This window comes from Macaca thibetana, chromosome 17 (genome assembly GCF_024542745.1).
Source record: "Macaca thibetana thibetana isolate TM-01 chromosome 17, ASM2454274v1, whole genome shotgun sequence".
NCBI lineage: Eukaryota > Metazoa > Chordata > Mammalia > Primates > Cercopithecidae > Macaca > Macaca thibetana.
The window spans coordinates 9400543-9415906 of record NC_065594.1 but is presented as its reverse complement, the minus strand read 5'-3'; the positions used below and the strand labels follow the sequence as shown (position 1 = coordinate 9415906).

General features: G+C 37.3%; 2 protein-coding genes across 8 annotated transcripts in view; one reads left to right on the top strand and one right to left on the bottom strand.

The window, feature by feature from the left end:
• The window catches only part of ALOX5AP (arachidonate 5-lipoxygenase activating protein), a 734005-nt gene that overhangs the window by 475333 nt on the left and 243308 nt on the right, over positions 1–15364 (bottom strand). The window lies entirely within an intron of this gene.
• The window catches only part of KATNAL1 (katanin catalytic subunit A1 like 1), a 167521-nt gene that overhangs the window by 32554 nt on the left and 119603 nt on the right, over positions 1–15364 (top strand). For all 7 annotated transcript variants that reach the window (XM_050766889.1, XM_050766882.1, XM_050766885.1 and 4 more), the window contains one exon: positions 11027–11195. In XM_050766889.1, coding sequence (XP_050622846.1) covers positions 11027–11195 — 169 coding nt within the window. The remainder of the gene's footprint in view (positions 1–11026; positions 11196–15364) is intronic.

The window sequence follows — 15364 nt, the reverse complement described above, 5'->3', positions numbered from 1 at the left end:
TCTTTATAATAGCTATATAGTACCAATTTATTCCAAGTGGTAGGTCTTTCAAAGTTGCATCTTTTGGGAGAGAGAGCAGTAAGAATAGGATACACAAGCCTGAAATTAATCATTTTATTTCTTCTATATAGACGCACTAAAACTTTAATAGGCCTTCTCAAGAACCAAGGGGAATGGTATACTGTGTTTCTGTAAACATATAGATAGGAAGATTGATTTTTTTTTTTTGGATCAAATTAGTGCTATTCAGTAGAAAATCAGCAAAGAGGAAATTTTTATTGACTTGGTATTAAAGTTGTTGTCTTATGTTTCTTTGGGTACTCAGAGAGATTAAGTAACTGACGGTGTTTTATATCCCAATTTGCATTGAAAAAGATCAGTTCAGGTCAAAGTCAAGTACTGATAGAGAATAAACTATCATTCCTGCATACAGGTATTTCACCCAGGCTCTGGCTCAGTTATTTTCCTGGGGTTAGAAGGTTGGGGAGCAAGTTTTTCTATCAGTTCCACTACTAATTGAGTGATCCTGCAAGTTCCTTTCTCTATACCTCATTTTCCCTTCTGTAAAACGTATATTGAAGTGAGATTGCTTTGTAGGATGCTGGCCTCTAGTATGCCTAGTACTGTGCCTGGTGCTGTCCCACATATGGTGGGATGCCGAAACAGACATGTTCCCTGCTCTCTTAGGCTTATGATTTTGTAGATGGGTGTGAAAGCCATTACAGAGTTAGAATGGACTGGATTTGGTGATTAATGAGATATAGAGAATGAGAGAAAAATTGGAGCAGATAATATCTACATCAAGCTGTTGAATAGGAGTTAGAAATGAGAACCAGACTTTGAGCGAGATTGGGATTCGTGTAGTTATTTCAGAATCATCAGCAACTAATGACAAAGAAATTTTAAGGTCATACTTTGTATGATGGAATAGGTTATTTGCCTAATACTATTGGCAGATTGAGATTATACTCATTTTCTTACAATTCTGGAGTCTTATTATCTTCTAAAATTCTGTTTCTGAGGTATGGGATGGACTCTTATTTTTAGACTGAGTGGAACGTGGGTAGCAGGGCTGATTAAGCACACTAATAACTGACATTTAGTGAGTTCTTAACTGTGAACCAGGTATTGTGCTTTTACATGGTTACTTTTTAAATCTTCGTAACCATCCTTAAAATAGGTACTATTATTATCATCCCTATTTTTCAGAAGAAGACACTGAGGCTTAAAGATTCTAAGTTACGTTATCAAATGCGTGTAGGTCAGATAGGATAAGGATTGAGAACTGGCATTGATGTAGCAGCAGGAGATCACTGGTGGCCTTGATGCACAGTTTTGGTGAAATGGTAGAGAATGATGGAATGGGTTCAAAGAATGCAGAGCGAGGAGCTGAAGATGATAAGTATGCACAGTTCCCTCAGTGAGTCTTGCTGAAAAAGGGAGCCAGGAAAGTGAGTGCCAGTTGGGGAAGACAAGTCGTTGAGGTTTGTTGTTTTAGAGAGAAAGGAATAACAGGAGGTTTGTATGCTGGCGGGAATGCTGCGGTAGAAAGTTGATGATGCGTGGGCTAGATGGACAACTACTGGAGCAGTGCCGTTAGGTGACAGGAGGAGATGAGATCTAATGCACATGTACAGGGAGTGCATGGGCAGCTGGCTCAGAGTCACAGCGGGGAGGCAGGGGCATGTAAGGGTGTGGTTGTAGAGAGGTGGGCAGATAGAGATGTGAGCGCTTGTGCAATCATTTCAGCAAGGAGAAAAATGCAAGCAAGACTATCTGAGATTGAGAACAGAGTGTGTTTTTCAGGGTCTAAATTCTGATCTAATGTGTTCCAAGGGTGGGAGGACATTCCATTTGGTTATTTTATTTTTTTTGTTCCTTTTATGTAAGTTTTCTCTAGGGAGCATTTGTATTATTTTATAGGACTCAGTGGTCACTCTTAAATTTCCATTCTCCAGTTCTAGGTATGTAATACAATAAGTGCTTAAAAACTTGGCATTTCTATCTTTTTTTAATGTTACAGAAAAGGCAACTGAAAGATAGAAATTATAATTCATTAAAGATTAAGTAGTGGGAGCAAGATAGTGGTAAGTCAGAATGGAGCCATAACAATTACTTTTACATTTTTGTTGAAAAGATCTTTGCCTTGCTGCATGTTAGTGACTGTCATTTTCCCCTCCTCCTTGCAAACTGCTGTTTAATGTGTAGTATACATCTGTTGCCCTTCAGTGCCCCTTTTTTCTTTTTCTTTTTTTTTGAGACCAAGTCTTGTTCTGTCGCTCAGGCTGGAGTGCAGTGGCGAGATATCAGCTCATTGCAACCTCCGCCTCCTGGGTTCAAGCGATTCTCCTGCCTCAGCCTCCTGAGTAGCTGGAATTAGAGACGTGAGCCACCACGCCTGGCTAATTTTTGTAGTTTTAGTAGAGACAGGGTTTCACCGTGTTGGTCAGGCTGATCTCGAACTCCTGACCTCGTGATCTGCCTGCCTCGGCCTCCCAAAGTGCTGGGATTAAAGACCTGAGCCACCATGCCCAGCCCCTTTTTTCTTAATTATAAGAAATCCTGCTGCTCTTCAGTCATTGCAGTATTGGGACTGAATTCTTGAAAATACCAAATAACTTCCTCACTTAATAATGAAAATGTCTGTTCACTGGACTTACATTGTTTTACTTTCATAATACTTGATATCATGTTGACCATCTTCTTTGGAACTCTCTTTTCCCTCCTAAGGCTTCTGTGACATTACACAATTCTGTTTTTTTCCTCTTTTATTCTGACTGCAGCCTCTTTCTCTTATCTCTTCCACTTGTTGCTCCCTAGTCCTTAGCTTTGTGAGCCCTATGGAGCCAAAGAGCAGTAGAAAGAAGGTCCTTACCCTCCAGGAGCTCATGTTTCCTTTGCACAGAACTTGACCATTCACCAGGCTAGATACAGTTTGGATCTATGTCCCTGCCCACATCTCATGTTGAGTTGTAATCCCTAATGTTGGTGAAGGGGTCTGGTGGAAGGTGGTTACATCATGGGGGCGGATTTGCCCCTTTGGTGCTGTTCTCATGATAGAGCTCTCAAGAGATCTGGTTGTTAAAAAGTGTGTAGCACTGCCCCTTCCACCTCCCCCCACCCCCCACTCTGGCCATGTGATGTGTCTGCTCCCCTTTCACTTTCTGCCATGATGATAAGTTTCCTGATGCCCCTCCAGAAGGTGAGCAGATGCCAGCTTCCTGTACAGCCTGCTGAACTGCGAACCAGTTTACACCTCTTCTCTTTGTAAATTACCCAGTCTCAGGTATTTCTTTATAGCAGTGCAAGAGCAGGTTCTTCTCCTAGCCCTACCACATGGCTTCTCTTTCATGTTGGGGATCAACATGAAAATTACTTCATAGGGTTATTACGAGAATTAAATGATTTAACGCATGTAAAGTGTGAAGAACATCCGGACACAGAGGAAGAGCTCAAGATGTGGTTGCCATTTTCATTGCCTATCCCTTACTTCCAGCCCACTTGATGTTCACATGGCAAATGCCCTCACCTCATTTGTTCAAATGGCACATAGAGAGTCCTACCCTGACCACCCTGTTTTAAATATTTACCCTTCACTGTCACCACTCTTGTTCCCTTACTCAGCTTTATTTTTCTTTATAGTACTCATTGTCATCTGATATTATTATATTATATATTGTATTATATTTGTGTGTTACCGTCCCTGCTAGATTGTAAGCTTTGTAAGGTCAGGACCTTTTATTGGTTTGCTGCTTTACCCTCCGCACCAAGAATATTGCCTGCCACAGTGTAAGTATTCCATAAATATTTGTTGAAAGAATGAGTAAATAAAATATTTATTTAGGTTTATTCATGCGTTTGCCAATGGTTTTGTTTACCATTTCTTGCATTTCACTATTTCTAGATTCAGTTTCATCTTTGCTGAAGAATATTTAGTAGTTTTTACAGCCAGGGTCTCTATTAGTGGTAAACTAATAGTTCTTTTCTCAAAATATCTGTATTTTCCTATCACTCTTTTTTTTTGTTTGTTGTTTTTTTTTTTTTTTTTTAATATAAAATACTAGTTTGGTAGTTAGTCTCTGTGCTTTGAAGGTGACATTAGTAATAGTTTTTTGTCTCCTGGTGTGTATTACCAGTCTGTTTGTTGTTTGTTTATAGGTAACTTTTTTTCTCGTTGGTTTTAAGGTTTTTTTTTTTTTTGTCTTTGTATTAAACAGTGTCACTGTGAATTAAGTGTAGATTTATTTTTATTTATACTTAAGATTTGTGCATCTTTTGCTCAAATTTTTAAATGCTTCTAATCATATTAAACATACTTATTTTGTAGCCTATAGCTGGCAGTTCTCTTATCAAAGTTATTGAGAGTCATCTTGCTTTTTGTTACTTCTGGTGAGCCTCGTGTGCGGTAAAGTTGAGAACTTTTCTTCAGCAAGGGTTTAACAAGTCATTTCAATATGTGGCTTGTTTGGAAGAAGGTGTCACTCCTGAGACGTCTGGGTCTGCTTCAGCCTGGTGCCTTAGGGATGTTACCTGCCTAGGCCCACCTTTAGGCCCACTTTCTCTGCTTAAGGTAGTGTAAAATTGAGTCACAAATCACATGAGGATGGGCCCTTTGCTGCTATATCTAGGGGGTACTTTTGCTTCACTTCACAAATGTAGAACATAGACCCAAGTAGAAAAATGTACTCATTTCTTCTGTCTTTAAAATTCTACCCTTTTACTAAAGTGGCTGTCCTTTGAGGGTCCTGGCTTTATGTGGTAGTCTCAGTTCAACTTTGACTAGTGTGGGGCTATGACCCTGTCTCAGATCTCACTTGTGGTCAATAAATCTCAAGCCCTCAGATATCTGAGGCCCAAAACACTGACAGACTGCCATGTCTTCAGCTCATGTGCTTCTGTTTCTCTCTCTCTTTCTTGGCTATTAGGTATTTCACTTACCTTATGGTAAGGTCAGCTATGTATATAAAAGGATATTTGTTACATTTTACCTAGAATTCCTACATGTTTTTTTTTTTTTTTTTGAGACGGAGTCTCGCTCTGTCGAATTCCTACATGTTTTATTGTGGGAAGGTTTTCAGCTTATTTATTTTTGTCGTCACTACATATTATTTTTGTAGTTCTGTTATCAGTTCTCGAGGGGCTTATCTTACAGCTTGTTGGGTTTTTTTTGTGACTTGTTTATATTTGAGTTGAGAAGTCTTCTTCAGCAAGGTTTTAGTTATAGGGTTTATGTGAACAGAAAGTGATGTCTAGTATAATTGTAAAATATGTATGTACATTCAGCTAAATTATAGGCTTAGTGAATGTGGTAGTATGTCACATGCTTTTAATATCCACTTGGTTTTATAAATCAGTAGAATAATCTCAGAAGTTGACAATAAACCGGACAAAGACCTGTGAGAATTTTTCTAAACTTCACCTGATACTATTTTATTATCTGTAGAGTAGAAGTTGTATAGTCCTGATAATATGAAAAAATACCATTGTTCGTCAAGTTTTAAAGTCTTTAGAGTTAGGCAAAAAATAAATTAAATATCTTAGGTTTTTCAAGTTCAAAGATTTTTAGAATTTAATGGTAAAGGCAATGACCTATCTGTAGAGCCAAAGAAAACCAAAATACAAGCAGTGATTAACTTGCCTGGGAGTGATGGAATTCCATCATTAGTGAAAGGTTTAGTAGTTTTCACACCCCTTGCCTCACTCTTGAAATGATTGAATGAATGGCTTAGCAACTTTAAATAAGATTTTAGTATGGCTCATCAGAAACACTGACAAGAATCCACTCAGTATCCCAGCTTGAATAACTGTTGTGGGTAACATCAAAATGCTAGGAATCCAACCCCCAGCCTATTAAATGGGATTGTATAATTTTTGGTGTGAGAAGTATGTCTGTAGCTCCAGATCTTAAACCATCTGAAATTTCTGGTTTACTATTACCTTGGTTAAGTTGGATAAGTGTTTTCTGTAGTAGTTAAGCAGAGCTTTTAACTCCAGGAAAATTTAAAATTAAGACTAGATATGTCTAAGAGGATGAAAACTATGGTAATAATGTTTTTCTGTTTAAGGATATGTATATATTTGCATATTTATTTTTTATGTACTTGGAATATTTAAGAAAATAGGCTAATGAGGGTGACATGTATGCAATTCCACTTTAAATGTATTATGGAATAATTTAGACTCGTGATTTTTTTCGTACATGAAAATGTATGTTAAATACTTTATTGGAACTCTTAGGAGAAATTGAATATTTTATTTGTAAACTTGATTTATTATAAGTTTATAAAGGTAATTATATGTAAATTATGCTTTACTAAGACAAGAACTAAGAAGAAAATATATTAAATTTATAAATATTGGTTACAAAATTCTGGTGGCATTTTATTAGCGAGGTTTGTAAATGGGACCAAGCATTATTTTAAACTCTCTTAAAAGTGGGCCAGGTGCAGTGGCTCACCCCTGTGATCCCAGCACTTTGGGAGGCCGAGGTGGGCAGATCACTTGAGGACAGGAGTTCAAGACCAACCTGGCCCACATGGTGAAACCCAGTCTCCACAAAAATACAAAAAGTAACTGGGCATGGTGGCACATTCCTGTAATCCCAGCTGAGGCAGGAGAATCACTTGAACCTGGGAGGCAGAGGTTGCAGTGAGCTGAGATTGTGCCACAGGACTCCAGCCTGGGCAGCAGAGTAAGTGAGACTTTTTTTTTTTTTTGAGATAGAGTTTCGCTCATGTTGCCCAGGCTGGAGTGCAGTGGTATGATCTCAGCTCACGGTAACCTCCACCTCCTGGATTCAAGTGATTTTCCTGCCCCAGCTTCCCAAGTAGCTGGGATTACAGGCGCTTACCACCATGCCTGGCTAATTTTTTGTATTTTTAGCAGAGACAGGGTTTCACCATGTTGGGCAGGCTGGTCTCGAACTCTTGACCTCAGGTAATCCGCCTGCCTCAGCCTCCCAAAGTGCTGAGATTACAGGTGTGAGCCACCACTCCTGGCCGAGAGACTGATTTAGGAAAAAAAAAAAAAAAAATCTCTTAAAAGTGACTTCTAAAATCTGCTAGACTCATGCATAGAAAAAAATTGTAGCTGAATCTGAAAGCTTTAAGGAAAAACTGACTTTTTGCATTTTTAAATTTAATTGAATATTTTAAAAATCAAAGTAAGCCTCTGAAGAGTATTCTCTGCACAAAAAGCACCCTTGATAAAAAACAACTCATAACAACTTGTATCATACCATTGTCTGTGGTGCTCCATATATTTCTGAATGTAATTGATTTGCTTAGATAATGAGGGCATACTTTTTTTTTCCTTTGAGGGCATACTTTTTTTTTCCTTTGAGATGGAGCCTTGCTTTGTGGTCCAGGCTGGAATGCAGTGGCACGATCTCAACTCACTGCAACCTTCGCCTCTCAGGTTCAAGTGATCCTCCTACTTTAGCCTCCCGAGTAGCTGGGATTACAGTTGCCCACCACCATGTACAACTGATTTTTGTATTTTTAGTAGAGAAAGGGTTTCGCCATGTTGGCCTGACTGGTCTGGAACTCCTGAGTTGAAGTGATCTGCCTGTCTCGGCCTCCCAGAGTGCTGGGATTACAAGTGTGAGCCACTGCGTCCAACCCTTAATACAGCCTTTTACATTGTATAGCATAGTGCCTTACATTCAGTAAGATTTAGCTATTTGTTGAAAGAATTAATAATATTTTAAAGGTTCCTACTTACAATATTTGTTTATAATCTGATAGCAAATAATTTAAAACTTCTAAAGTCCTTTTTAGAACCAGAAGCTATCCTTAATGATTAAATTCTGAAAAGTCACTTGGTTTGTGAAGACACCACTGAAATTTAGTAGAAAAAGGTGGGTCGCATCAGTAAATGCTTCTGGAGTAATTGATTATCCATTTGGGTGAAAAAAAATCAAGATACTTTCCTTCCCCACCTCACATCATACAAAAATTAATATAAAATAATCAATACCTAAAATATTAAAAGTAATAAAGTAAAACTTCTAGAAGGAAACATGGGAGGGATATCATCATGATCTCGGGGTAGGCAAAGATTTATTAAACTGGCCACTAAAACATTAAATATAAAATATTGATAAATTGGACTCCTAGAATTATGACCTTCTCTTTATCAAGAAAGATACCATTAAGAGAAGTAAAATACCTTTGTAACAGACTTGCACCTGTACATGTGTCCCTGAATCTAAAATAAAAGTTGAAAATAAAATACAAAAATAAAGAAAAAAGCAAATCATACACTGGGAGAAGATATTTGCAAAGCATGTATGTGACAGAGGACTTGTATCTGGACTATATAAAGCAGTACCAATAAGAACATGTACATATAATATTGATACTTAATATAGCTTAGAAGGAGGAAGTACTGGATTTCAAAGGAGATGAGGCTTATTTGCATGTGATAGAATAAGGCATCTTTCTTATTCCTATAGGGAAATCTCAAATAGGAGAATTGAGCCCAGTATAGATACTTTTGTCTTTCACCTGTTATTCTGTAAATATGAAGTGCTATAAGCTAGTACAGTGTCAGTCTGTTTGACCATTAGTGCAGCGGTCAAGGACACTATGTAATCCTACCAAAGTCTCTTTCTAAAGAGAGACTAGTAAAAGAAGCCTTGAGACCTTTATTGTTTACACAGCCTGGAAGCTGTCACTGAGTCCTTAAATTGAAGCATGACATTGTGCAGTGATGCGCTAGTGGACAAAGAAGTACAGAACAGAATCAAGGATGTCCTTTGGGAAGTCCACAGAGTCTGTTACAAATGTAATATCCCGTTGCAGTGAGATGGAACTGAAGACTTACAAAGCAGAGGCACACTTCCTGTGGACAGGGGCCCTGCCACAGACAACACATCTGGCTTCTTGAGCAGTTTCACTCAGACCATTTAGGAGCCCATCAGAATATTGAGTGGCAGGACAAGGTCAGTAATGGCAAACACCCAGAATGCAGCCGGTGTAAGAGTTTTGAACCAATTCTTCCACAGTACAGCTTTACTGAGCAGGATGTGTGTGGAGAATGGACTACAGCAGGACTCCTAGGCGGTCGTTGAATTGCAAGCTGAGGTGGGGAGAGCACACGCTGAGGAGGCAGAAGGAGTGTTGTCTGAGACCTGCTGCGGTGCACCCTGAGCAATGAGGTCCTGCAGAGCGGGCGCAGCCGCCCCAGCAGCTGCCATCCAGCTGGGAGGGACGGGCTTGCTGTTGGTGAGCGGAGGCTCTGGCTAGCTGTTGAGTCTGAAAAGCAGGACCACAAAGAAAACAGACTGTTTAAACAGCAGGTGAAGCTGCTCACAGAAGAGCAGACTTGATGCAAATCCTGTGTGGAAAAGATTGTTGGTCTCATTTTACTGTCTTTGGCCATACCCATAAATCTGATTCAGGAAAGACATTTATGTGTACACAAGTATATACAAATAAAAGTAAAGTTGTACTCTAGTACTTTCTACCCCTTCATCAAAAACAAACAAAAACAAAAACACAGTGGTCACATCGAAATACTAGAAATAGAGCAATTTAACAATTACAATTTTTTATTTACCAGACTCACCACATTTTTATTTTATAGGCAGAATGCTTAAAAGACTGCTAATGTCCTAAAGACAATAATGTAATAATACTTTAAATTTCAAAATGCCTCATAGCCGTTACCATGCACTATTCTGTAGTTCCTTTCCTGTGGATTTCTTTCACAAGGTTCCTTGTCTTTGTCTCCTCCTAGGGTCAGAGTGGTAGAGGCCATATACCTCCTAATGGGTGCCTTAGTAAATACTTGTTTAACTGGACTGAACCCTAAGGATTAAGATGTCAGTGTATGGTAACCTCATAGACACGGTTTTCACCAGCCTCATAGCAATTTCATGGTGTACTCTAATTCCAGCATCTAAATATGCTACGTCAGATTTGCAACATGTTAACACATTTTTTTTCTTTTTTTTCTTTTTCTTACCGTTTTGGCCTTTCGTTTGCAACTGTCATGGCTTTTTATCCATTTTCCTATCTTTGAATTATGCATATGTGTCACCTTTTCTGATAGGAGGAACGGAACTCCATGATGAGTTAGGTGAATTGTAAGTGTGAGGTTGGAAAGGGGATAATAATAGATATGACGTGTGGTTAAAAATGGAATACACATATGGGATCTGGAGGGCTACAGATACATACATAGCTATATAGAGAGAAAAGGTAGGAAAACAGAGGTAGAGACATTTCAAGAGAGAACTAAGATTAGACACGAAGTGATAGAGTCCCTTTCCCAAGAACCAAAAAGAGACAAAAACTGTGCTGAGAAGCCTCAAAACTTCACCGTTTGCAGGAGACAAGTTCCACGGTAGATGAAACAAAATATGCTATTTTGAATGCATATATGTATTAACATTTTTAATCACAGTTGGAGGACTGTATAATTTGAATGATTCTGTAATTTTTAGACATTCTCAAAACATGAATATTTTTAAACATAAATTACTTAAAGATTTCATTGTTAGCTCTGCCATTTGTAATTTGATGAGTGAAATGTTTCATTTTCCATTATAGAAGCAGAGAAAATCATCTTGGTCGTCAAACAGAAATTAGTAAAATGTACAAATAGACTTATTTAGAATTCCTATCCTTACAGCTTTTAATACTTTTTTCTAAAAAAAGTTACTTATTCTTGGTTTAGGACAGTAATGAATAAAATTACTGCCTTTCCATTACGTTGTTAAGATTGTTAGATGGGGATAGTCTGTGTTGCCCTCTATTGGTGATTAATAGTTAACTTTTGACAGAATAATTGCTGCTGTGTGTCATTTGTGTATTTAATAATTGTATCAGCCAGTATATTTTAGAAAAAAGAATTTGGGAAAACCAGCCTATAGTTGTGGCTGTGAATTGGCCAAAGGTGAAAAAATTAGATTTCGGACTTTTTGATTTAACAATTTTATTGACTAAGGTAGTATTGAGATACTTTTGCCTTTGATTAATTTTAATTTTAATTTTTTTTTTTTTTTTTTTTTTTTTGTCAGAGCTCCACCTCAGATCAGGCGTCCTAATCGAGAAGTAAGACCTCTGAGGAAAGAAATGGCAGGAGTAGGAGCCCGGGGACCCGTAGGCCGAGCACATCCTATATCAAAGAGTGAAAAGCCTTCTACAAGTAGGGACAAGGACTGTAGAGCAAGAGGGAGAGATGACAAGGCAAGACGCTGTCTTTCTGTAATTCACTCGCTTGAAGCCCAGGACTTTTGGTGGATGTTACGATTTGTGTTGGCTTTTCAGGATCCTCTGGTTTTGACGGGGAAAAGTTAGAAACAAGTCTCATTCAAAGCCTAAGTAGTCTTTGTATTTTGAAGGCCATGCTGCAATGCAAATGACCTCAGAGGCATAGTAAATATATATATACACATACATGTATAAAAATATTTAGTGCAATGGATCCCTTGTAAGAAAAATACGGCTTTAAAACTTTTTTGAAAAATATTTTAATAAGTATTCTGAATAGAAATGAGCAATAAGTGAAAACAGTTATGGGGAAAGACAAGAAAGTAGATATATATGTTCACAGAATAAGATGAGGGATATGATTTACTACTGCCAAAAATAAGTATCTTTGATTTATCTGTAGATTATTGTAGAACAAGATTTTTTTTTTTTTTTTTTTTTGCCTTGAGAAAATTCCCCTTGCTTAGGGTTCATTGTGCACATTTAGTTATTTAGGAAATTGATTGGTGAATAAACATAGTACTGGGTGAAAATTGTGTACTTCCCTTAAAATGGACTTAGGACAGTGGGTTGAAGATAATCTTACAGAGGACTTAGGACAGTGGGTTGAAGATAATCTTACAGAGGAAGGAGATAGCCAGGATGATCTGATATGTCTCTTAGGCCTTAATTTCAGTAAAAAGAGAAAAAAATTTTAAGTGATAGTATTTCCCATTTCTACTGTGATGTCATAAATGAATGACAATGTAATTGAATTGCCACAAAGAAGTTTTTTTACTAGAGATTCAGGATCTGTCATCACATTCAGACCATGATATGTATAATAAAGACATATCTAATAAAAAGTGGTTATCCATCAAAACTGTATTTGAATATTTTTATTACATGTAATTTTGATCTGTAGATAAGGACTCTAGACCAACTTCCTAGGTCTTATATCCGTAATACATAGACCATGATAGAATAAAATTGGTGTTTTCTGAGTATTTCTGAGATAATTCAAAGACATATTCTACCTCCCTGCCTCAATAGGACACTGAAAATGGAATTAGATTTTTTAAATGTTTGTAATTTGTGGGAGCTTTTATGCCATGAAAACAGCAAGTGATTCTATTTCAGATCCTTTTTGGGATTAGCAAAGGGTAGTAATAAATACATTAACTTTGAATTTGTTCTCCCCATTATCAAAAGCCATATAAATGGGTACTTGAAACGCTGTATCTTAAGTGTTGTTTTTGTTTCTTTTCTTCATTTTTATGCATTGCATAAAAATGCATTGGTTTGCATTATGGAGAATACAGTAGGGGCTGAAATCCAACCCCGTTTGCCAGCAGCTTTTAGATAAACCTTTAGAACAGGATAAGGAACTTCCAGTTTTGAATTTACAGAAGAGAGGAACCATGGTCATGGTTTACTGGATGCTGCTTTGCTAGGCACTGTTCAGAGTGATTAAAAAGTAATTTATGAAACAATCCTGTGAAGTAGGTGTCTTACTATCCCCACTTTACTGATGAAGAAGCTGTGGTACAGAGGGCTAAAACTTGCTAAGATCTCACAGTAAGAGATGTGAAGACTAGAAGAATGGAATTTGTGAAGTCACGCTTCTTTTTCCTGTTTAACCTTAAGATTTTTCATGTTATGTAGTATCCCCACTTACCGAGCTAGATGAAAAGTTGGATTGGATTTAACAAAAGAGATCCAGAACAATTAAATGTTGGTTTTTAAATGTGACTTTTTTAAGCAAAGAACAAAATAAGCAGCATTTTTTGAATGTCAAATACATTTTTTTTTCTGGAAATTATAAATTGTCTTTCGTTTATAATGTTATCAAATGATTTTCTAAATCTTATTCTTTCATTGACATGTAAGTACTCAGAATGTCACTGGAAAGTAACCCTTTTATGTAAGAAAAGAAAAGAACTCTGCAGTTGTTTGGAGATAAAAGATATTTTCTGAGTCGCTGTGGAAACAGAGGGGACTATAATTTTTCAAAACAAACTCATGCAAACTTCATTAGCCTTTGAAAGTTACATTTGATGCAGTTACAATTTTCGTAACCACGCAAATATTCATTAGGATACTGAAGTTCCTAAAACTCACTGAAGCCTGCGATAGGATTTGAGGCAGCTTAGGTGAAACTAATAGCTATCTACTTCTGCTAAAAGCTGATTTGAAAATGAGTGTTGGGGCCAGTGGCAGTGGCTCACGCCTGTAATCTCAGCACTTTGGGAGGCTGAGGCAGGTGAATCACTTGAGCCCAGGAGTTCAAGACCAGCCTGGGCAACATAGTGTAACCCTGCCTCTACTAAAAACACAAAAATTAGCTGGGCGTGGTGGTGCATACCTGTAATCCCAGCTACTTGGGAGGCTGAGATACGAGAATCGCTTGAACCTGGGAGGCAGAGGTTGCACTGGGCTGAGATCCTGCCATTGCACTCCAGCCTGGGCAACAGAGCGAAACTCGGTCTCAGAAAAAAGAAGGAAAATTAGTGTTGTTTGGAAGTACCCTCAGTGGTATGGGAGTCCTCAGTGTTTATTGTATTTGTTTTTCTTAAGATCAGTTTTGTGTGTTGCTACCAGCTTTAAAATTGAACTAGAAAAGAACAGAAAATTCAGAGTTTATTGCCAATAAGTACAGTATTATTTTGATAAAAATTTATTTATAAAATATATACAAATTTATTCATATACGTTTATGTACACCAGCTCATGATCCAGAATGCATTTATTACTTTGTCTGGGTCAGAATTTTGAAAGCTGCTGCAGCACTCTAACTAAGTACTTAACTTTATAGATGTAAGAAAAGTGAGGATAAGAGAAGTTAGAGGTATCTTGCTTAAGGTCCCTGGTATATTTTTGGATTTTTAATTTGGTGTTGGGAACTGTATGATGGAACAACTAATAATAGCAGTAGTAGCAAATGTTAGTCTTCCTTGAGCACACTTATCCTTTTTGAAGCTTTCTACAAAAAAAGCCCTCTTTGAAGGTTTTTACATTTATTGGTTTATTTGATCCCTGCATAATCCTGTGAGCTCAGCATTATTTTTCCTGTTTTATGTGTAAAGAAATTGAGACACTGAAGTCTTAACTGCAGATGGTGAACTAGGATTTGAACCTTGTCTAATTGTAATACCTGAGTTTTTTAATCATTATGCTATACAGCCTCTTATTTGAAAGTGCTTACTATCTTCTTATAAGAGTACCAGTTTATTTCCTGAGAGTGATTATGTCTTTTTTCTTTTTCTTTTTTAAAATTACTGACAGGCTTCAGGTTAGGTCCCAGCTTAAAATGCTGTTTTTCAGTAAGTAACAATCATTTTGCATAGTGATCTGTTGTTGAGGCTTTATCATTTTACCCCCTGAGGTCTGCAGGGTCAGCCATAAGTCTAACTAGTACTCTGTTTGTTGAACACATCCTTATTAAGTGCACATTTTGTGTCAGTAATAATTCTAGGTGCTAGAAATGCAAATGTTAATGAAATGTAGCTCCTGGCCTGAATGAATTAACTTTTAAGCTATATTTTTTTCAGTTTTATTTCAATGTATCTGGTCTCTTCTTCCTGCTATAGCAAAATAGCTTAGACTGGGTAATTGAGAAGGAACAGAAATTTATTTCTCACAGTTTTGGAGGCTGAGAAGTCTAAGAACAAGCCACTAGCAGATGTGGTATCTGCTGAGGGTCTGTTCCTTCTAGATGGCACCTTCTTATGTGTCCTTCCAGGGTGCTCCCAGGGCCAACAGTCTCCCTTGGGAATCTTTTGTTAGGGCGCTAATTATGTTCATGAGGCAGAAACCTCATTGACCTAACCACCTTCCGAAAACCCCATCTCCTAATACCATCACATTTGGGCTTAGATACCAACATGAATTTTGGAAGGACATAAACATTTAGATCATGGCACCTGGGAAAATCAGATTTTTTATTATTTTGCTGTTTAAACTTAGAGTCAAATAGAAATATACATAGAAGTAGCGAAAGGATTTTTTTATTTAAGAAGGATAATCTAAAAGTAAAATATCAGGTAGTAGAAGAAATATTTTTGTTTTATAACCTTAATTTATAAAACTCTGATTCTCAAGTATTTTTAAGATTATAGTTTTATGGTTAATTAACTCAGTGAAATGAGCAGTACTTCCATTATCTC